The sequence below is a fragment of the Camelus dromedarius genome, chromosome 1, assembly GCF_036321535.1.
Source record: "Camelus dromedarius isolate mCamDro1 chromosome 1, mCamDro1.pat, whole genome shotgun sequence".
Taxonomy (NCBI): Eukaryota; Metazoa; Chordata; class Mammalia; order Artiodactyla; family Camelidae; genus Camelus; species Camelus dromedarius.
Window position 1 is genome coordinate 74,358,976 of NC_087436.1, and position 24,319 is coordinate 74,383,294.

The 24,319-nt window shown below is 42.6% G+C and overlaps 1 protein-coding gene across 2 annotated transcripts in view; it reads left to right on the forward strand.

The window, feature by feature from the left end:
- Nucleotides 1–24,319, forward strand: part of SHROOM3 (shroom family member 3) — a 296,769-nt gene that overhangs the window by 228,663 nt on the left and 43,787 nt on the right. For both annotated transcript variants that reach the window (XM_064485530.1, XM_031471167.2), the window contains exon 3: nt 10,206–10,337. In XM_064485530.1, the coding sequence (XP_064341600.1) occupies nt 10,206–10,337 (132 nt within the window). The remainder of the gene's footprint in view (nt 1–10,205; nt 10,338–24,319) is intronic.

Consider the following 24,319-nt stretch of genomic DNA (forward strand, 5'->3'; position numbering starts at 1 on the left):
AGTTGGCACGAGCTTAAAAAAAGTGCATGTGAGCTTCTTTCTAAGACCCAATAATCCTCTCGGGCAAAGTAAGGATTAGGCTTCTCTCACAAACAAGGGGGTGAGTTCATTTTTGCTAAGATTCCTCGGCTGATGCCAAATTTAGCAAGGGACCTATTTTCTCCCGATGAATGACCATCTCCATTTACATTTTTCATGTCCACCCCTCTTCTCTAGGCAGGTCTAGGACAGGAGCAGCTTATTTGCATGTAGATGGGAGAGAGAAACTCTGTTCCCCGAGACACCCTTGCGATCCCAGGGACCTTCCAGAGCCAGAGCTTCTCCACCCACTCCCGCCTGCAGGAGGGCAGGGGTCTCTCTCCCCAGAGCCTGAGATGAGAGGACTCTGGTGGTTCAAAAAAAACTGGGTCCAGACTCATTACTGTGTTTTTCAAACAGCCAGGCAGATACATTCACTGATCATGGCCCCTGCCCAGTGCCTGAGGCTTCCTCTGGTGAGAAAAGGCCCCCAGGAGAATTCCTCAGGCTAATTCTGTCAGCTTTGATGCTCCAGGAACCATTTCTTTTGCACCAGTTGCTGGGTCCTCTATGCCTGTCTGTTCCTAACGGGCCTAAGTAGTGCCCCATATTTCCTGCTTTTATGCAAAAAACCTCCACTGTGGAGTTAAATATGTATACCCCTCCCCAAATGCTTTAGACATTTGCAGTTTTGTAAGGAATTCTAGAGCTCATCATTACACCAGCATCCCATCACACCCCTTGGGTGACTCCCCACATCCATCTCACAGAGACCACTTGGGTTGAATGGTAATTGGTATCACATGCCAGGCTCCCTAGGTCCCACAGCAATGTCACCAGGCAGACAGTACTCTGTTCCCTGTTTCCAGTTGAGGTCCTGAGGCTTACATGGAATCGTGGCCAGGGACTGGCGGAGCACAGACTGGAACCAGGTTGGTCTGGCTCCAAATTCTGCGTGTGTCTCTCCGTCAAGACCAGAAGTCAGAAATTGTCTTTTATTCCACACAGATTCCAACTTGGAGGCTGCGTGTAGAAAGTGCTCGTCACTGGTGGATGGAGATACCCAAGAAACTTTTCTCACTTGGGATTTGTCACTGATGCCCTTTTTTCACCTTGGCTCATAGACAGTTAAAGGTAAAAGGAGCCTTAAAAACTCAAAAGTTCACCTGTACCACCCCAGTGCAGGCCTCCAGGCTCTTGGTCCAGTGCTATTTCCCTCTATAAGAGTGCATGTGTATATGGCCATTTTTAGTGTCTATGTAGCCATCCAAACTCTTTTTTCCTAATGTTTTGTGGTAGTTAAGGCAGGATGTATTACCAGATCTATTTTCCTGTCTTACTTCCACCTTGTCGCTTCTTTTTTTTTCATAATTGACATTTTATTGGTTGTTTTGAGGATCAGTTCACAGATGTTTCAATTTGTACACAATTCTTAACATATATAACAAAAAAATAAAAAGTCATGAGGTTGTGATTCTTTTCTGAACAGTTATTCCTGTGACTTCCCAGCTTAAAATTTGGAGGCACATTTTCCTTAACAGAATATTAGGTACCAGTATCTTTAAATGTTGATACGCTGTTATATATAAGTCCCACTAATTCACAGTTTAATACCATAGACCCTACACACTCAAATTTCAACTGTTAACAGCATATTAAGAAAGTTACTAAGAAAACTGGACTACCACTACCAGAGATGTTACAGAGTGCACAGGATTCTGACAAGGAGAGCCAGGATCAAGGAGTGGTTGGCTTTAGGAAACAATTCACCAAAAACAACATGGAAAGAGAAGTAATCAGAAGTGTTCAAGACATAGTAAATGCACAGCTGACTCTAAATTGCCGTGTAGTATGCTTTGTATTATAAGATATAAAAACTACTATATGGATGTTAAGCTGACACCTAAGACAATCAAATCCCCCCCCATATTTAATATCCCACTGTTTTCTGGTTATACCAAAAAAATAAACAACCAGCAAATGATCTCACCTCTTTAACAAAAAAAAAAAAAGGCATTTACACTTTAAAAAATGAATGAGTGGGATTCCCTCCTTCTTAAAAATGTTTCTGCTTAAAAACTTGCATTTACAAAATAGTTGATAAAAATGTTCCTCTGGATTGTACAAGAAGGGAGACGGGCCAGTGATAAAACCCAGTGTGTGATATTAATCAGACTTGGCGGCTTTCTCTCCTGCTTCATCAGAGGCTGTGCTCGCCTCGTTTTCAGTTTCCTGTTTCCTTCAGGTAAAGCTTCTTTAGTCTCTTGGTTAGCCACTGTGGCATGTTTTCCTTTTGCTCCCCTTTTCCTTTTGTTTGCACTTTTTTGTCTGAAGACTTATCCTTTCCTGCCACCCTTTTTGGCTTCATTTCCAGTTTTGCAGAAACGGGTTTAGCTGACAACCTCACCGATCTCCTCTTGGGCTCCGTCGCCACCACCAAGCTGATCTTGTTGCTGGGCATCGTGGCTGCAGGGCGGGCGCCTGCCTGGTGCCTTCATCAAGCAGGGCTGCCTGGGCGCTGCCGCTCCTCCCACTGCCACCAGAGCTGCTAGGATCCCCACAGTGTCACTTCTTGTCCTCTTTCTCTCTTGCTAGTCTCGCCTCTAGTAGATCCTCTCCAGTTTGCTTTCCTGAAGGTCATCACTGGTACTACACCATGCAGTGTGGTTAGGAGAGGAAGGTCATAGAAATTTGGACCAGGACATCTTCATGTCTGTTTTACCAGCTTTGCAAGCCTAGTGCCTAATCCATTGTGTGGTCCATGGTTGATACTTAGCGATGGTTGATGGAGTGAGTGAATGATTGGGCTGGGTACAGAAGTGTGCTCTTGAGTCTCAGCACGAAGCATGTCCTCTATCATTTCAGCAGTGTGACCAGTGTTAGGAAGTTCCAGGTCAAGAGCAGGTATGCAGGCTAGACGGCAAGGATTTGGGGAGCCTTTCAGAATCTGGGCTCAACGTTTCTCTAGGCTGAGGGACATTTGGGTTAGAGACAGAGGGGACCTGTCTGAACTTCAGTTACTTTCCACTTTCTTCTGAAGAAGCTTTCCCTTTAAAGAAGCTTTGGTATTGTTTGTCACGTGTGTCAGAGGACTTTTAGGATTGTAGACTCCAAAGACAATTGGAAATGAGAGAGGGGGAATGTGAAAGTTAGATTTGGGGACCCTGGCTTCATGTGCCCGTCGTGGCGCTTACGAGTCCTGAACTCAAGCAAGTGACTGTCCCTCTACAAGGCTGTCTCTACACCTGTTAATGGGGATAAATAAAACTGCTCTATGTGCCCTTTAGGGTTGTTATGAGGACCAAATGGGCTAATGCACCGAAGGTACTTTCATACTATAATGAATGATATTAAAGTAAGGAATTATTATGATTCTTGGGGAACACTAGGGAGAGAGAGGGTGGGAGGGAAGAAAGACAGAGTCCTCACTTTCTTAAGACAGATTCATCTCCCTCTACTGATACTGGTTTCCCAGAAACCCTACTTCCTCCAAGCTCCCAAAGTAAACTCCACCACCAGCGTGAAGTCTTTCCACTGCCCAAATGTGCTCCCAGGACAGATACATCCACTGCCATTTCCCGACAGAGATTTTCCTTGAAAAATATGGAGAAATTAGACTCAGACTCATTCTCATAAGGAAAAAAAATAAAGCTTATTTTACCTTTTCTGATAATTAAAATAATAAATGTTAACTGCAAACAATTTGCAAGATAGAGAAAAAGAGAAGGAAAAGATTATCCATAGTCCTTTCGCCCAACAGTGGCAGTTTGGTACCTTTGCTGGTCTTTTGTCTTCATGCGTATCTCTTTGTCTCACATAAAGGGCAGAAGAGTCCTGTGGCAGAAATGCCAGGCGTGTGTGGCTTGGGCTGTGGCTGACGCCTAAGAAAAACGTATGCAAAGCCCAGGGATCCTCAGAGGCACTTAATGAGGGGTGGCGTGGTCTCTGGCCAGACCTCTTTCTGTTTATTTTGTTGCATTTTGCTTTCTTTAGCTGTAAAACGAGGATCATCACTGTCTTAGATGATAAGATAACAATAGCTTTTGAAAGCACAGTATCTGGGTACATACCACGTGCCCAGTAAATGTACATTTCTCTTCTATTGGGAAGAAGCAAACCCTTATTGCCAGGCACTGAGTGCTTTGCACATGTTAATTCACGCAAGCCTCACAACTACTCTTTGATGTGAGTACTATGATTATCCTTACTTTATAGAGGAGGAAACCGGGGCACAGAAGGTTAAGTGACCTGCCGTAAGCCAAACACCTACTGGATGACAGAGCCAGACTTAGGAACTTGAGCAGCTGGCTGAGAATCTGCATTGTTCATTCAAGTTCTCCAGCCGGCCACTTACTGGAGGTGCTTTAAGCTCAGGCTCTGAGTGTTTGTAGCTAGGGCTGTCCGCCCCACTTTAACCATAAGCCCTTGCATGAGGGCCCTTGGTTTTCTTATGCACTTGCCCTGGGCGAGCTATGTCATAGGGCCCAGTGAGCGGAGGGATTGAAATCAGAAGTAAATCTGGAGCAGATGAAATCTTTAATAGGTAAGTGAAAAGATCTGCTAGTCATTAGGCTTTCTCTTCTATCCACCCTTTTCCAGAATTCATGCAAGGTTGACATAGAGATCATTGGCTCAGATCTGGAGATAGTTAGGTTTATGGTTTCAGAAAGAATCAGAAACATGCTGGATGTCAGTGGTGTAAATTGTACACATGGATCCATTTGGGAGGGTTCAAGGGAAATCAAGTGAGAAAAGGCGTCGGCAAGAGGAGCCGGAGGAACAGCTGGGCACAGGAGTGAGACATACAAAGCACATCCCTGCATGGCTGAAGGGTTGTGTACGGCCCTCCTGTAATAACCAAGCTGCCGACTGAGGTGGGTGAGCAAAGGAAGAGGTTTTAAGGACAGGTAAATGGCATGCCTATGATGGAAAGCACCTGACAGGATACAGGCCTGAGGGAATACAGAGCAAGATTCTCAGATGGTAAATAATGATTTATAAAACAAGAAAAGAGAGTAATGAAGGGACAGTGACCCAGAAGGTTAAGTCTAAATAAATATGTAGGTACCAAAAGGTCAGGAGTAGGAACAAGGGGCTTTTAAAGAAAGGGCAGTTCATTGAGAATGCCTGTGAAACCTTCGATTAATGCCCAGTCATCAGAAAATGAAGAACAGGTTAGGCAAAGAACAGAAACCTGAGCCTAAGGGGGTCAGTTCTTAAAATCTTCCTCCAGACACTGGAAAAATAAAAAATTCAAGCCCTCCCCGCCTCCAGGAGACTGAAGGGGAAATTGCTGGGGAGCCGAAGGTGACGACTCGAGAGCCTGCTCATGGGGTGGAGGGAAGCTAGGGCCAGCTTCCTGCGTGATGGACGCTGAGCAGGACAAAAAGAAAACAGAAACACAGGAAACCACAAACAGGACTTTTCACGAAGCAAATTATGAAAATGATTACTTGTAAGCACCCGGCCTAAATCCAGAGGCATTTCTCAAAAGGGCTCTGAGGACACTTTAGTCCTGTATAAATGTGCTTCTGCCTGCTTAATCTCAAAAAGCATTCTAGCTGCTTCAAAATATAAGGCGGCAAAACTGCGGGGAGCTGTGCCAGCGCTTTGTCCAAAGGCTTGGCCACAGTCCCCCAACACTGGTCCTCTCTACTCCACGAAAGCCAGCGGCTGCTGACACGGACCAAAAGTTAGAAGTGAATTCTACTTTCACAAAGAAACTGGCTCACAACCTTGTATAGAGAGTGACTGAAAGAAAAGAGATCCCACCTTCCCCAAATGTGTATTGTAAACATGCAATGGCTTTACAAGTTTAAGGGCCTAGAGCTCCACTTGGGATGCATCACACAATTGTTCCCTTTACAGTCAACCACGATTCATTCTATAAATCTGTATTGTGTGCCTACTGTGAGCCGCTCGCTGTCCGAGGCCCTGGGTATGGAGGGGTTTAAAACCACAAAATGAAGAAAAGCCAGCCGTGGGTCCTGACCTTGTAGAGCTTACTGGCCTGTAGAGGAAGCAGACCGTGCAGAAGTGATCATTTACACGTGGCCCTCAGTGCGACGAAGGGGAGACCTGGTGCCGGGAAGACTGTTTGTGGTAGAAGAGGCGGTCTCTGAGGAGGTGATGTTCCACCTGGGACCAGCAGGCTGAGGAGGAGCCAGCTGTGAACGAGAAAGTGCCTGCCACCTCTGTAAACAAAGGATGCTGCTGACATCAAGTCATCAGCCAGGACCACTACCCCCTTCCCCCCAGGGTGAGCTGGAGGGAACTCAGGATGGAAAGAACAGGAGACTGGCCCCAGATAGCTAGGTGCACATCAGAGGAATGATTTCAGTGAGCCCAGACTTTGGCACCTGCCCATACATAGAAAAGCACCAAATTCCCTAACTTGACATGTCTCACTTTCTTTGATTAACAATAATCTTTTGATGTTCTGACCACCTGGTCTTTACTCCAAAAGCTCCTACATACCCTGACTCCTCCCTGCCTCTTTGGAGTGGTCTCTCAGAGCAGTCCTAGAGGCTGTCACCCCAGGCTTAAGTCCTCAGACATGTCCGCTGAGTAAAATATAACTCAACTTTTAGGTTGTGCATTTTTTTTTTCAGTCAACACAGCCAAGTGAAGAATTAGGAGGAAGACTCTTCCAGGTGGAGGGAACCGCATTGTGAGAGTGAAGAGCTTGGTGGCCTTGGGGCACTCAGGGCAGGCCACTGAGGACAGGCCGAGTGAGAGGGGAGATGTTGAAAGTGGGGAGCAGCCGGGGCACTCGAGGCCTCGCAGCCAGGTTAAGGAATTTGGGTTTCCTCCAAAATGCACAGGAAGCTACACAAGTCTTATTAGAAGATGGCAGTAATCCACTTACATTTTTTAAAGGTCACCAGTGCTGGCTGCTGGGTAGGCCCTGGGTTGGAGTGGGGACAGGAGTGGATATGGCTGGTGAGAATGCTGTTCCCTCCTGGGCAGAACACAATAGAAAGGACGAAATTGCTGATTCTCAGAACCAAGGTTGTAACTGTCCATGCTGAGGAGATAGGAGCCCCTGTCCCCCCAGCCCCATTTAAACTCAGTAGAAACCAGCAGCTCAAGGGATCTGGAGGGACCAGGTTATCAGGCCCAGCCCAGCTCCTGACATCTTTCACTCTGCTTTCCCCCGTCCTCCCCCATTTTTCACAGTGTTCAAGAGAACTACAGGAACAGGACAATCTGGAACCTTTTCTTCAATGTTGGCTGCAACTCAGCTCAGAAAGCAGTTAAGGACTGTATTAAAATACCAAATAGTAAAGCAATCAGCATGTATATTCAGGAGTTATGAAAACTGGGGAGGAGATACGTATGTACTTATCAGAGGAAGTAGAAATAGGTAGGTGGTTGGCCTGGATTTCTTGTTTCTTAACTCTCTGGCAAGGAAAGATGATACTGGGATGTGGATCAATCATTGTTTTAGCCCCTGCTGAATCTTCTCAAATCAGCTGTGATTCCTGTTTCCTCACTCAGAGTTTGTGATGTTGAGAGTTCGTGATCTCTTGGAGAACAGCAGGAAACTGTTTTTTAAAGCCCTCCAAAACATCCCATAAGTTTTGGCAGCAAGAGTGACAATGGAAATTTTTTCATTAGAATGTGTGCATTTAAAAATGTTTATTTGTTGTCCAGGTTATTCCAGAAAGCGTTAAAGGCAGAAAAGGTGTGTACTGGGTGCTGGTGATTCTTCCTGCATTCCTTCTAGCCTGTTTCCTCCTTGGTGTAGGGCTCCCAGACAGCCCACTCAGGAGCCTCAGGAGCCAGCCCATCCAGGGAGGCTATTCTGTGACTTAGTCTGGGGACTGCAGTCAGAAACATGCAACACAGGTTTTATGAACCCTCACACCTAGTAGTTAATCTCAGCTGGTCCCCTGGAGGTTGGTAGATGGCCCTGGAGGGCAGTGCTGGCACTCATCTCTGCTAGGGCTGAAAAGAATCATGCATTGAAAAGCCTTAAAAAGAAGAGACAGTCTCATGTTCCTCCTCCTTCCATCTCTTTCCTATTTGCCTGGTCTTCCCACCAGCCCTTCCCTCCAACAGCCTGTACCCCAGACTTTCTGTCCCTTCGGGCCTCCCAGAGAGGGCACAGGGGCAAGGAAAAAGAAAAGGGCTCAGCCATTGTGCAGAAAGGAGGGAGCCAACAATTGTGGTTTATGCAAAAAAAAAAAAAAAAAAAGGAAGTTATTAAATGCCACAAAGCTGTTGTGAAAGCCCAGACCTGGCCGTTAGTGTTCCCCCAGCAGACAACATCAGGGTCTGGAGCAGAGCTGTAAAGGCAAGCTGTCTGTCAGGATGGATTCTACCAATGGCGGTCTTAGATGTGCTGTTTATGTTTGTGTCATCTTTATGTTCATGGGTTTGATGATGAGATGCCTTTGAATATATTTTCTACTTCAGCTTAAGCCAGATGGCCTTTGGGGTTCGTGTGCTGAGGGTTGTAGGAGAAATCCTAAATGGAGACCACATGATGAATTCTGCAAAAGGCTTTGATGTGTTAACTCTGGACAAGGCTCTCCCCACTATTATTTCCAGCATAAATTAGGTCTCTTTAGTTGTGTCTGTTTCACATGACATCTTAGCTGAAAGGAACTCTAAAATGAAGGTACTGTTGAAGACAATAATGGAAATAATTTGTTAATTAAGCTCATACCCCATGTGGAGGAAGTATGCCAGACAGTTAATAGACATTATCTAGAAACTTTATAGCAACTCTGTAGGATACGTATAATAATAGTGGCTCATTTGCTGAGTGCTGAATATGTTGCAGACTCTATTGTAAGTGCTTTACCGGAATTACTTTAAGTTTCTCAATGACCCTCTGAAAGCCATTGTGCCTTTGTACCCATTTCAGAGATGAGAGAACTGAGGCACAGAGAGGTCAAGGTCACAGAGCTGGTCAGTGGTAGGGCCAGGGCCAGGCTCCCAGCATTGTGTGCTCTGCCTCTTATTTTCACATTACTGACAAGGAGAGCCTGAGGCTCAGTGTTCACTTGCCCAGTGTCATTCAGCTCACAAGTGACAGAACCTCAACCAGGTTTTCAAACTTCACTCCAGGGTAATACTGAATATATTCAAACCAGGAATCTTAAATTTGGTGAGCAAAGTAATGTAACAAAGGAAGTGATGGCACTCAGGTAAAACTAAGGTAAAGTTTTAGTCCCTGCTGACTCCATGATCATCTCCCTCCCTGAAATACAAAGAAATCAACACCATTTGTTATCCCACCAGTCTCAGCCAAGGCTTGTGCAGAGGAGAGACAGAAGGCATGGTACCGTCTACAGATTCCTGCTTCTAGGATGGGGTGCAAGGGCTACCGGTCGGTTCTCCAAGGCTTAGAAAGATCCTCAAAGACAGACATTGAAAACACACCACTGGTACCCAGCATGGCAAACCCGCTCTGAGCCTGACGCAGGGGACAGTCTGCTCAAGAGGAGGCCCTGAAGGTGCAGTTGGGGTGTTTGGACATTCAGGAGCCAGGACCCTCCTAAGGAGAAGAAATGCATCTGTTCCTGTGGCGGACCGCATTGGCCACTCGGGGCTTAACATTTTTCTCAGACTCCCTGGGAGTATGGAGGACAAGATTTATGGGAATGGTGTGGGGGGCCGGGGGTGGAGGGTGGATTGAAACGGACACACAAAAGGCTTGCCTCCAGCGCAGCGGAATCTAAACCATCTGAAATAGCTCGGGCTCAAGAGTTGGCATGTGCTTCTGAGCTGCCACCCACTGCACAGAGCGAGGACCGCTGCACTCGGAGATCGCTCTCTGTACGGCGAAACCAGCGGGGACTTGCCTCAGGGAGCCACTTCTTTTGACAATTTGCCTTCGTGAGTCCAGTTTTTCACTTACAATAGATACTGAAATATAGGAGGGTTCACCTTCATCATAGTTAATAATCTTTCTTCTCTCTTGGCTGGAAAAATCTGGTCTTCTCTGATTGGGAAGTATACGTTATTGTTTCACAGAAACACAGGAGAGGATGGAGACCTTCATTCACCTTCCTTGGGGCAGAGCACCGGGGTGGGTGCAGGCTTAGCCCTCTGCACTTAGCTGTGCTGCTCTGGCCCCGGGCTTCTTTCTCATTCATTTTTCTGTGTCAGAATCCTTCATGCCCCCTGCCCGTGAATACCATCACACTCAACTTCCTGTTTTCCTCTTTTTCCAGAGATGCGTGTGCAGACCCAGGCCCTGTAGATACTGGCACCTCTGACTCCTTCAGCCCGGAGCACCTCACCTCTGATACCCCACACAGGAGAGCAGCATGGTCAGGAGGAGTTAAACTGCGGCTGAAGCACAGGTAGGAGGCACAGAGGTCTGTGCTGAGCGGTTCCAAAGAAGAGGGACTTGGGGGCAAGGCTGGTCAGGATTCAGGCTAGTTAGAGAGCTGAGAAGGGACCAGACGAGGAGGTCAGATGGAAACTCAGAGATCAGGAGGATACCACCTTAATGACCGTTTTCAAGCCAGATTCTGAAGAAGCATAACCTTCCTGGGAGGTAATCCAGGTGTCCCTTAAATCATTTGATACGAATATCTTTTTTTTTCTTTTATTATAAGAAATTTTTAATTGAAGTATAGTCAGCTTACAGTGTGTCAGTTTCTGGTGTACAGCATGATGTTTCAGTCATACATACACAAAGATATATTTCTTTTCATATTCTTTCTCATTATAAGTTACTACAAGATATTGAATATAGTCCCCTGTGCTACACAGAAGAAACTTGTTTATCTAATTTATATGTAGTAATTAGTATCTGCAAATCTGGAACTCCCTACTTGTTCCTTCCCACCCCCCTTTCCCACTGGTAACCAACCATAAGTTTGTTTTCTATGTCTGTGAGTCTGTTTCTGTTTTGTAAATAGTTCGTGTCTGATGCAAATATCTTTTTAAAAATATACATTCACAGCTGTTTTTAAAACTATAATTAAAAACTCTTAAAGAGATACCAGGGTCTTACACTTGATAAATGACTAATACCTTCACTTGTATGAGATTGATTTGTTTCTGAACTGATAACTCATTTAAAACATCTCATCTCTAATTGAGGGATGTCCTGAGATTACAAAGTTAGCCTAATAAAAATTTGCAACTACTTGCCTGTGCTTCCTCTGTGCTAGGGCTTTGCATACCTCATCAGATTCTCACACCAGAGCGGATAGTGTAAAGGCATCTAGGTAGGAGGTGGTGGATTCAAATTCAGGCTATTTGAGCTCATAGCCACCCAACTCTATCCCCGCAACAATCAACATAACAGAACCTCCTCCATAGGGCAACTGTGGGAATTCAATGTGAGCCGGTATTCAAAGCACTTAGAACAGAGCCTGCTTGTGGGGAGTGAGAAATAAATGTCAGGTGAAGTAAATATTAGGTGGTGGCATAATGGTGTCGTGGTTATTATTCTCATCATCCTTTCATCACTGTGACACGAGTCTGTGTGCCAGCCTGAGAGACAGTATAATGCAGTGGGTAAGATGCAGTCTGTGGAATCAGACTGCCTAGAATCCAAATCTTGGTTTTGCTGCTTACTGTATAACTGCAGGCACATTATTTAAGCTCTGTTTCCAATCTGTAAAACGAGTTTAACAACTATTCTACCTCCTAAGGTTGCTGAAAGGATTGTTAGTACACCTAAAGCATTTAGAGCTGTGCCCAGCACATCATAAGCACATCATTAGCACATCATTGTTACCAGTTACCCTGATTTCAGCTTGGGAGGGTTCTTGCATGTAGACACATGGGCTTGGGTGATAAATAAATAAACATTATACATTTAGATTTATGCAGTTACCCATGTCTGTGGATATGCAAATACACATTAAAATATTTGTTACATTTTATATAATCAAAACTACATTTGTATCTGGTGTCTACAGTTAAGTTCTTGGTAAGATTTCACTTGAAAAAAGGATTGAAAAGAAGTTCGAACATAGCAGTTGAGGGCAGGCTGAGATTTGCAGAGGGCTCCCTCTATCGGAGAGGCAGCTGGCGAAAGGTGGCTTCAGGATCAGCCTGAAGAAGCTGAAACCCCAAGGTTGTTGCTGTTCCCTGCGGCCTCTTAGGATCTTTAAAACGTAGAGGATCAGAGCCTTATATTTAACCAGACTCCACCGAGCTGTGTAGGTTAACAAAGTCAGTGCCAAACTACTTGAGGCCGGAAAGCTGTAGTTAGGAAGTTACTGCTCCAGCCTCGGAGGACAATGCCCAAGACATGAACTAAGCAAGTGGTGATGGGACAAGAGATGAGACAGATCTGGGATGAACTCAGGAGGCAGATCAAGAGCAGATGAGAGTGGGAGAAGAGAGGTTAAAGAGTGTGACTCCTAAGTTTCTGCCTCGGGGCACTTGGGGGTAATTTGGGGACCATTAGTCAGGATGATGAAGGCCAGAAGAGGTGAGACTTAAGTTGGAGCCGAGAGGGTGAACAGTGAAATCACACAGACCTGGTTTTGAGCTTGAAGCAATTGAAATATTTTACAGAGCAATCCTTAACAGTTGGATAAAACAAATGAACCTAAGTGTATATCCAGTTGGTGTCCTAACCAAGCAGAGATTGTCTTTATAACCACAAAGAGATTGTCTCTAAAACACGTTGGGATTGCCCTCAGCATGGCCCAAGTCGGCCCCTTGCGGTCTGTCTAAATGATGGGAGGCTGCAAGGGAGCAGATAGGCAAGCAGTTTCCTTTTGAAGAAGTCATGACCTGGATGTTGCATACATGACGCCTGCTCATGTCCTATTGGCTGTAATTTTTCCTCTATTTTACACTCGAAGAATTTTACATGCATGTGTCTTGCCACAATTATATCATAAGCCCCTACAATAGTCCACCTCATAATTCCTTCGTATCCTCTGAGGTCTCTGCCACCCAAGTGTTACTGATGTAGCAGTAAACTTGGAAGCTGGTGTGGTTCTCATCCAATTATACTCAGATCCCAAATCCTGTCTGTTTTGTTTTTTACTCTTTATTTTGAAATATCTTTAGACTCATAGAAAAGTTGTGAAAATAGTACAGAGATTTCCCATCCACTCATCACCCAGCTTTCCCTAATGTTAACATCTTTTAAAACCATAGTATAAATATTAAAACTAAGAAATTAGCATGGGTGTAAATACTATTAAGTACAGACTATAAGACTTTTTAAACTATAGGCTTTATTCAGATTTCACCTTTTTTTTTCCCCCTGCCAGTGTCCTGTTTCCATTCCAGGATCCTACGTTGTGTTTAATTGTCATGTTTCCTTAGTCTCCTTTAATCGTGTTTCCTCAGTCTTTCCTTGTTTTTTGTGACCTTGACACTTTTGAAGAGTATGGGCCAGTCATTTTGTAGAATGCCTTCTGTTTCGGTTTGTCTGATACTGTCTCATGGTTGGTTTGAGGTTATGTATTTTTGGCAAGAATACCACTGAAGGGCTGTGTGCTTGGTGCGTCCTCTCCGGGGTTACGTGGTGTTTACTGGTGCTGTTAACCTTGATAACTGGTTAAGGTGAAGTCTGCCAGGTTTCTTCACTGTAGAGTTATTATTTGTCTCCTTGTAATTGATACATATCTTCGGGGGAGAGATCTTTAGGCTATGCGAATATTCTGTTTCTCCTCAAACTTTCTCCCATTGAGTTTAGCATTTATCGATGGATATTTGCTGCAAGTTATTACTGTAATGTTCTAAAGATGAATTGTATTTCCTTCATTCCTTCCACGTTTATTAATTGGAAGTCTTCTGTAAGGAAGAGCTGTCTCTTCCCTCCACTTATTTATTTATCCAACTATTTCTATCAGTAAGGATTCCTTCATGTTACCTTTTTCTGTAGGTTATAATCCAATACTCTCATTTATTTTATTGCTCAGAGTTCTTTGAAGCTGACTGTGGTCTAAATCCTGTTTTGAAATATGGAAAGGGGTGAGGTGCTGTCTTTAAGGAGAGCAGACATGATGTGCTTATCATCTTAGGAGTCTTACAAGTACTGAGGTAGAAGGTTAGTAGTGGGCAGGGAGCAAGTCTAATTCATGACAGGTCACAGAAGCCTACACTGATTTTGGAATTGAAAAGGACTGGGATCACCTTATGAGCCAACTCCAAGTCCAGTGGGTCATGGGTATATGTAGCTCCTTTTTCATTGAGAAAAAATAGCCAGAAAGGATTTTCTCACTTATTTATAAGAAAAAAGAAGACACTCCCTCCCTCCAGGTGTATTCAGGGACCAGCCAAACCACCAAGTTAAAGAGAGAGAGAGAGAGTGATGCTCTTAGTGGTCCAGGGCTTAATATTCTCACACATCCAATCTCATCCTTCCTTTTCTGCTTAGATCCCTGAATTCTCTCTTGTCTAACTTGTCAGTAAGAGCCCTATGATCTAACTTATCTCGGCAAAAACTTCTCCCTAAAATCTGTCAAGCCTTAGGCTAGGGTGGTTCAATGAGTGAGTTAAAGAGACAGAATGTTCCAGCTTAAAACTCAAGATTTTCCAAGCCATTGCTTTCCTCCATGAACTCTCACCCCTCCCTTACCTTCCACCACCAGTCACCACCGTCACTATGATGACCGACTCCTCTAACCATTAAGCCATACCTCGTGTTATGTGCTCTGTAAAGTTAAATGGAGATGAATGGGTAATGGAAGCTCAGGGTTTGACTCTGAATCCGTTCTCATTTGGGCAGCAAGGTGAGCTCAGCTGGCACTTGCACTCCTGCTGGCAGTGAGTTCTGTCCCCGTGCTGCTCACTTAGCACGCTCAGAACAGAACAGCGTGCCTCGGGAGGCCTCAGTGGATGTTGGTATTGCCCCCTTGCTGTAGTGGTCTTCCAAACTGGGGGAAGTTTCAAGCAATTAACATGCATTTTTGCAGACAGTGGCATTTTTTGCATGTGGAGGAGGGTGCAGGTTTGGCAGAGAAGATCAATTAAAAAGGAAATGTCCTGATCGCAGTCTGATGCATTTTATCAGCAAATGGTTTTCCTTCTTTCCCTCCTCCTCCTGTGCACAGAATAGAATTCTGGCATTTCCAAGCCATGTGCTATTGTCTAAGGTGCTGGTTCTTCTCAGGAAGAGTCACTAAGGTTCACTTTTCTTCCCTCTTAGAGAGCAATTAAAATTAAATTTTAATTGGCAATTTACAGAGGTGGCTGGGAATGAGTCCCTCCCATTTGCATGAAGCTTAGTGAGTTCTAGGCGGTTCCGGCTGTGTGACGGAGGAGTGTGGAATTGTTGGGAAGAATTTGCAGCTCTGGGAGGAGGAGCAGAAAGAGCAGGAGCAGGGTGAAATGGCTTTTTATGCCACTCCTGAGTGTGACACGCAGTTGCCCAGAGGGTTGCTATCTAGGCTATTTATCTTTGCCCCAAGGTAAGCTCACTGTTATGTTAGAATGAGATTTAGAATCTCGAATTGCAGGATTCTCAACTGACAAGCCTTTCGCTGGTGTCTTTTTCATGTTATGTTGTATGTATCTGTTTATAAAGAAATATTAGTAACCAACCACATATTAAGTTTAAGCCCATTTCTCTAAATTGTCATGAAAATTCTCATAATTTGAGGACCTCGTGGAATGCAGTGTACTATCAATATTTCTGTGTGGGGATTTTCAATCATTCTCTCTCCTATATATACAGTCACCATATTTCTTCTGATGAATGTGTTTAGAGTGGGTTTTTATCTCATTCAGGTTAGCAGTTGCTTTGTGTTGTGTGCTTCATGGTTTTGCCTCCCCATTTCCCCAGGGAATCTCAGGGTAACAGTTTCTGTTTCTCACGAGGAATGGCCACTTACCTAGGAACTGGTAGCCAAGTTCTCTATTCTCATTGCCAGCATTTGTAGAAAGAAAGGGAACCTGTGACTATCGTCTCAGTTTTCAAGAAAAGGTGTGGTCTTCCCATTTAGCTTTGAGTTTACATGAAAAGAAGTGTTTACTGAGAGTGCCGATTGTACATTATTTCACCCCATCACAGTCAAAGGTTTAAATACTTAATTATCTTTTCCCTTATTCACGATAATTTGAATTCAGCTTTTATCTTTGTATGATCTTTGAATTGAAACTTTTGTCCGGAGTTGTGCCTAATGTCAATGCGTACACCTAGAGATGCTTTTACTTAAATGGAAATATGAGGTCGAAAAGAGCAGGTGGCTGCAATGGTCGTGGTAATGTTCTGGATCCCAAGGTGACTTGAATATTTATTTTATTATTCTGGGCATTCATTTTATTATTATACCATGTAAAAGGTAAAAAAGAAAATATGAACTGCTTAGATTACAAAACACATATGGAGAGAGAGGGATCCAGGGCTGGTTTTTCAAGTTTTATTTGGCGTTCTTTCACCTGAAGGTGAATAAGAGAGAACATTCTTCTGAGTTTTATTATTTTCTCCTCAACAGTGTCAGGTTATGTGTGAGTGACGGCGGTGGTTAAACTCCTCCTTGCTGTAAAATTTATTATGGAAATGTTGGCAGATGGGAACTGAGAGGCCGGAGCAAACATTCTTAACGTTGGCAGCCTCTCTGCCTTAAACCTTCACTATTCTTTTCATTCTGGTTTCAGTAATATTTGAAAACTTTATTTTAATGAACAGTTCTTTTCCAGTATGATTTTAAAATATAGATTCTTTTGGCCATTGCCTGAGGTTCTTATCTGACATTAGTGTTTTTTGTCCTTTCTGTTGTTTTCTTGTCTTTAATTTCTCATTTGTGGCCTCTTCCTCTAAATGAGAAGAAAGTGAAATAGGGACAAAAAAATCACAATACAATGCATCAAACTTACTCCAGAAGAGAATGCTGTGTCTTTAGTGTTGGAAGTTTGGGGAGCACTTATCTGTTTTTGTTGAATGGAATAATGTGTAGAAAAAAATCACTACCAAAAGGCAAGGCTTCTACCTCACCCAAAAAACAGCCTTTCTTTACTGGTTTTGACAAATGAAATATAATTTACACTTTGGCCTTGTATAAAAATTAATTAGCTTGATTTTGAAATATCTTGGTTGGTATTTGGTTTGAAGAGTGTCCTTTAAAACTTCAAAGGGCAGTCTTCTGTGGGTTTACACACGGAGGAGGGTGTCCAGCTGTCGCGGTGGGTGTCCTGCCTCCTGCCCTCAGCCCTGCAGCCCCAGTGGAAGGGGAGAGCCCTGCATACCGTTCATTGTGTCCTAATTTGTCCAACAGGGGTCCCCTGGGAGAGCCTCCGGGAAGTTCAGGGGCACACACAATGTTTCTAGTTCTCTGCATCTATCTGATCCTCTCTGAGATCCATGAGCATGTATTTGTGGGTGTCTGCCTGTGTGTTAGTGTGTGGAAGATGAATACAGCACAGAAGTGATTTCTCCTCTCTAAGCCCTAGCAACCTAGTCTGTGGCACAGAGAAGTAGTGTCAAAGACACTTAAATCATAATAGTCAGTATTTGAAGAAATCAGTAAAAGCCAGTCCCTCCTTCCTTCCTCAAACAAATGAAATGTCTGGTTCCAAACTGAGAATTGAGAAGAAGAAAGTGTTAATAATTAGAGCTCATGCTAGTCTATGTATGCTATGCATTCTATTCCATTGTAATTGAATTTGGAATTTGAAGAAAAACAAAGATGCATGCTATTATAGACGAGAGATGTGTTGGCGTCAACTTCTGCCATGACTTACAGGCAAACGTTGAAGTGTGGGGAGGAGAGTTGACTATTCTGATTCCTCTGTATGTGTCAGTCGAGGGGAGGAGGGGAATATTGAGGAAAAGATATTTCAGCATCACCACCCATTCATTGGTGACTAACTGAAAAACACTGACCCCCATGGCTAGACCTTCTTTTTTATGGTAATAGTTTTGTGTGATCATCAATAAAATTTCAACTTAAAAAAATGTTTCAAAATGGAGAATAAGGAGGAGATAAACTAGTAATGAAAGGATGTTGGAACAGGTGTGGAGGAGTTGGATAAAGTCTCTTATAAGAAAAGGAGGGGAGGGTATAGCTCACTGGTAGACTGTGTGCCTAGCATGCATGAGGTCCTAGGTTCACCCCTAGTACCGCCATTAAAATAAACAAACAAACAAACCAAGAAACTGACCTGATTACCTTCCTCAACCAAAAAAAACCCCAAACAAACAAACCAAAAAAAGAGGTTTTTTTAATTATGCAAATTTTAGATGTTGGAATCTTATGTGTGTGTCTTTTAGCATACTTTACTCTTAGTTGTGATTTAGTTGCCAAAGCCAAAGTCCTCAGGGCATATTATCAGGATGTGACATTTAAAAAGAACTTCTCTTTCCAGAAAGAACTGTGTGTTGCTATCGGGTTGTATTACCTAATGCATACCTTTCTGCCCACTGAACCACTTTTTAAAGACACAGATTTTTAAATATTTATTTATTTACTTATTTACTTATTATTTTACTGCTGTTGATGGGCTTCCTTCCTTTTTTTATTCGATTTTTTTGAATTTTACTGAAGTAGAGTCAGTTTACAATGTTGTGTAAATTTCTGGTGTACAGCATGATAGTTCAGTCATACATATACACACATGTATTGGTTTTCATATTCTTTTTCATTATAGGTTACTACAAGATATTGAATATAGTTCCCTGTGCTGTATAGTATAAACTTGTTGTTTATTAAAGACACAGATGTTAGTGAGGCAATTATAAAAGCTTTGGGAAAGTTTGCTTGTTAGACTTTTCTATAAATTCCAAAAGTCTGAAGCATAGCATTGAGGAGCCCAGTTGTCATGGAAACTAGAGGTTAGGGATGCTGAAAAGGGCTAAAGGATTTCTCAAAAGCAATGTCTTTGCCAACTGTGTGTTAAGGAAAAGTTACCACCTTTTTTTCACATTTTGGAAGTTGATGCATTTTTTCAACTCTAAAAATTCTTAAGAGCTTGTCTGTCTCCTGTGAATATGTAGAAAACATATCTCAGTATAGGGTAATTTTCTTTTTTATTCCAGAAAGTGTTCCATTTGGATTTATGAATGGAACAGTGTTACAAGTGCAGCCTAGTGCAGCTTGACTTGCTTGTAGTTATCAGTGACTGTATATTTTTATCATCAGTATTTGGGGAGCATCATTTTCCTGTAAACAGGAAATGCCTAAAAAGGCATTGTTCAAATACAAATCATCTATTCTTCTATACCAAAGAAGATATAATTGTAATTCCCTAAAGAATTATTTGCACAGCAACATTTAATTATTCATATTGTTTGTTTCTTCTTTAAAGCATGAAAGGGGCAATTTAACAATAACTACCAAAATTGCAAGTGCATTTTATTTTAAGCCAGCTATTCCACTTCGAGGAATTTCTGCAGATATGTCGGCAAGATAGAAAACAGTGTGTGGATGTAGTTATTCCCTGAAGCATTATTTTTAATGACAAAAGACTGGAAATCGAAAAGTGTCTACAGAAAGGGTCTGGTTAAATAAGTATATTGTATGCACACAATGGAATACTAGGCAGCTAAAAGGAAAAAAGAAAGCTATGAGGAAGCTCTGTAAGTACTGATATAGAATTTAAAAAAAAACAAGAGGTCTCTTTCCTTTTGTGAAGGGACCAAAATGAGATATGTTTTTATTTGTTTGTACTTCATCATAACAAAGTACTGGAAAAGGTACGTAAGAAATTAACCCACAGAGGTTCCCTGTTGGGGGAAGAGAAATGGGTGGAGGGGCTGGAATATGAGGAGAGTAAGACTTCTCAACGGCTTCCAATTAAAAAAAAAAAAAAACCCTGCATTAATTAATTACCTATTCAAAATAATACCTAAAATAAATATGGGGAAAATACTAAGATTTGATAAATTTTAGTAATGAGTACATGAGTGTTTTTTTTTATTAATTTGAATGTATTTATGTATGTCTGAAGTGTTTCATAATTTTTTTAAAAGATGGGGGAAAATAGGGAAAAAATCACAGCAACACACAAAAAGAACCTTAGGAAACATACTTTAAACCTAAAGTCCGTCAACAGATGAATGGATAAAGAGGATATGGTACATATATATGAAGAAATATTACTCAGCCATAAAAAAGAATGAAATAATGCTACTTGCACCAACGTGGATGGACCTAGAGATTATCATACTAAGTGAAGTGAGTCAGACAGAGAAAGATAAATATCATATGATATCACTTATATGTGGAATCTAAAAAAAAAAATGACACAAATGAACTTATTTACAGAACAGAAATAGACTCATAGACATGGAAAACAACCTATGGTTACCGAAGGGAAGGGGTGGGAGGGATAAATTAGGGATTTGGGATTAACAGATACACACTGCTGTATATAAAATAGATAAGCAACAAGGACCTACAGTGTAGCACAGGGAACTATATTCAGTATCTTATAATAGCCTATAACAGAAAAAAATCTGAAAAAGACTTTATATATATATATATATATATAGTATAACTGAATCACTTTGCTGTACACCTGAAACATTATAAATCAAGGATACTTTAATTTAAAAAAAATCAAATTTAAAAAAAGAAAAGAAGCATACTTTAATCCCCTGCTAAGCTCATGGTGTTCAGTAAGTGTATCATGAAGACTCTCAACCCAAATCCATGACATGTTCATTCTAATAGACCTAATTTACAGAATATATTGGTATAATTGTTTCTCCTTTTCCTTTCTTTTTTTCTCGTGGGGGGTGGGTAAGACTAGAACCTTGTTACGATGGACTTTGTTGTCTGTGATAGCGTTGTGCACCTAGCAAATGACGGCAGGTAGGGTGTTAGTAAGTCGATTGAGAAACATGATATTGTATCCGGTAGTGCTGGTAGTCCGAGTGTATTTGATATTCGTACACATTCAGTTCACGTCCAGTTGATGACTGGCATGGTATATGATGTTAGTGGGCCCAGAAGAGCCCAAGCAAGTCTGTCATAACAGCTCATCAGAGAACAATATCAACAAAATATTGACTCCAACTCTTAGAATTTCTTATTTTCCAAGTTGTGGTTGTCACCTTCTCCATTTATCCAACCCTTCAGGGTTATCTAAATTCCCGCTCTACTACCAGGCCTTGCTAGCCAATGTCAGACGTGAGCATTTTGGGGCTTATGCCAAAATCCTCGAGAGCCTAGATGGCCCCTTATAACTGGTTGACCTTCCTACCATCTGCTCTCCACTCACAAGGCTCTGGCTACCCTCTGTTCTGCTGCTTGGAAACCTCACCTTTATTCCTGCCTCAAGGCCTTTGCATTTCTTTGTTGCTTCTGTGCTAAACACTCTGCTCGCTGCTCTGCATGGTTGACTCTTTCTCATCATTTAGATCTGGTTCGAATGTTACCCTCTCAGAGAGACTGTCCCTGACCCAGACCAGGATCCTCAGTCACACTCTCACATCACCCAGTACTGCTTCCTTCAGAGCCCTTCACAACTACATGAAAATATCCTGTTTCTTTGCTTACTTGCCTATTGTCTCCCTCCTCTGTCAACCTCACCTCGTTGTCATTTATACCGCTTGTTGCTCGGAGGTTAAGAGCACGGGCTCTGGTTTAAACATCAGCTCTGCTCCCCACTGCCCTTGTGACTGTGGACGAGTTGCTTAGTCTCTCGTGATGACCTCATTTTCTCCTTAATGGTCTTATAAAGATACAATGTAAAGGGTAAGTGAGAAAATACGTATATATCAAGGACCTAGAATGGTGCTTGGCACTCGGGAGGCACTGAAATGTTTTTTGAGTGAATGAGTAATACTGTGATGCTGTTGAATATTTCTTCTTGTATTTGAGACTCCCCAACAAGATGATAAACTCCTTGAGGCCATCTGGGACCTCCCAGAGCTTCAGCTGTACTTCTGCAAAGTAGAAGGCACATTGTAGGTGATCAGTGAATACTGTTTGAAAGACCTGAACTGCTTTAGTGTAGATATCTCCAAAATATGCTTTGCATTCCTGAATCTCTCTCTGTTCCGGGCAAAATCATCTAAGAAGGACATCGTGTCACTTGCTAGTTCCAGTTTCATCAGCCTACCCATCCCACGCGACTGAGCTTCCTTGTTTGTGGTTAGGAATGCAACAAAAGGGCTTTGTTTGAATTACGCCCACACACAAAACTTAGTTTGCTTGATTTTAAAATTAAATGGTCTTCTGACTCTTCCTGATATGCTCATGATGTAATGTGCTTTAGGAAAATATTTCCTTATCCTCTTAAAGATCAAAGTGATCCTAAAATTTAAAAGCGTGCTGTGCTCTTTAGGAATGCTTAGTAAATTATTTGCATCATTGAAAAAGTCACTAAACAGCTGTTTGACTTTTTTGGTTATCTCAAGGTACAGTGAATTATATTTTTAAAATGGGAGGCTATTCTTAAAATACTTTGCTTTTTAATAGGTAACACATGTACATGGTACACAATTCAAAACTTACAAAAGGAAACACAGTGAAAAATAAGTTTTTCTCCCCAGAGGCAGGCACTGGTTCTAGTTTCTCAGGTGTTCTTCCCATTATATTCTTTACAGTAATAAACATAAGTGATTATGTAGGTCTTTTCCCCACATACTGCATGCACAGTTCCTGAATCTTAGTATCACCCTTTAACCGTATATTTTGGAGATATTTCCATGTCTGTGTATAGAACTACTCATTTCTTTCAATGACCACATGAGTATTTCCTCACATAGAGGTACCACATTGACTTAACTGATCTCCTGCTGATAAGCATTTAGGTTGCTTTTCAGACTTTTGAGGCATATATTTAAAAATCTTTTGCTAAACGTTGCCAAGGTGCTCCTGATTCAGGTTGTACTCATTTACACCCCTCTCCAGCAAGGTATGCGTGTTGGTGGGCTATATTTTAGTCGCCTTTTTCATTGTTCTTTTCCCTGATTTCATCACTTAGCTGTACATACTGGAAGAATCTTACAAAACAAAGATTTATCTCTGAAACCTTCTCCTAGCATATGCTCTGCGTCCAAAAGAAAGGGGCATATTTTTCAGAACCTTATGATTTGTTTGTTTGTTTCAAAATCACCCTGTTCTTAATGTATTGCACCTGTGTGAAATCTGCCCACCCCAGGGCACATGGTTACCTCTCCAGGCTACTCCAGAGAAGCAGCTCCCCAAGCTGGGTTTCCTGTCTTGGCATTGCAGGTCTTGGGCACTTACTTTATCTTGCAGGAATTATTTCTTTATGATTTCTGTATGATTTATTGATTTATGTAGGAATTATTTCTAAATGGTTTATCATTTACTATAGGATTACTTCATTTGGTCTCACTACCAGAATGTAAGTTCCGTAAGGGCAGAGACCACATCTTTGTTATTAAATCTTTTAAATATCTCTAATCAGTTCCAACTCTTCAGTCCCTATCCGCCATGCCCCTGGAGCCCCACCTACATCAAGCCCCTCCCTTTTCCCTCTTTGTGGCTTCCTAATGAAAATAGAGGACAGTGGGTGTAACATCCTTTAACCATCCTCCCACCGCTTCCTTTCATACATAAGTATGAACATCTTACCTCCTCCTTTCTTCTCATCTCAGTGTAATTGGCTTGACTTCTGCATGTGGTCATGCCGTCCTCCTGTGCCCTAGATAGAATGCCATCCTTTCCTACTTCCTCCCGAGTCTTAAGGAGTGTCAGCCTCTCTTCATCCTCTGCCTTCAGCTATGCATGCGTGCTTTCCCTGTCTCATACAGATTTGCTCACCCTTCTCATTATTTAAAACTAAACAGCAAGAACAGATCCTTTTTACTCCCTGGCCCCCTCAAGTCTTCTAGTTACCTCCCTCTTTCTCCCCTTTAGAACCAAGTTCTTGAAAAATTTCTCTGCCCTTGCTGTCTCCATTTTCTCTCTCATTTACCTTTTGGCCCATCATAATCAGGCCTCTGCCCCTGTCATTCCATTGCAAAGACTTCCCAGTCTTCAAATCCAGTGGCCATGCATCTGTCCACATCAGACTAGCCTCTCTGTAGCGGTTGGAATGGTTGACAGCTCCTCCTCCTCGTTCTCCCCCTAGGAGTCTGTAGAAGCCTCTCCTACTTCTCTGGACACTTCCTGTTAGACTCCCCCCGCCCACCCCCCCACTCCCCCACCAAATTGTGATAGTTCTCGGAGACCCATCCTTAAAGCACTTTTTGTTGGGCTCCCTGTGCTCCTCCCCAAGCAGCTTGTCTTTTCTCAAGGGCCATGTGTTTTGTGACCCCTACATTTCTGTGTGCAGCCCAGACCCCAGTCCTGTAGACCCCACTGCCTCCCGTACACCCCCACTGACAAGCCCGCAGCACCTCACATTTGCATGCCCTGAGTGAGCCATCAGCTGCCCCGCTCCAGTTCCCTCCTCTTCCTCTCTCCACCCCCATCTCATAGTTCTTTACATAGGTTAATAA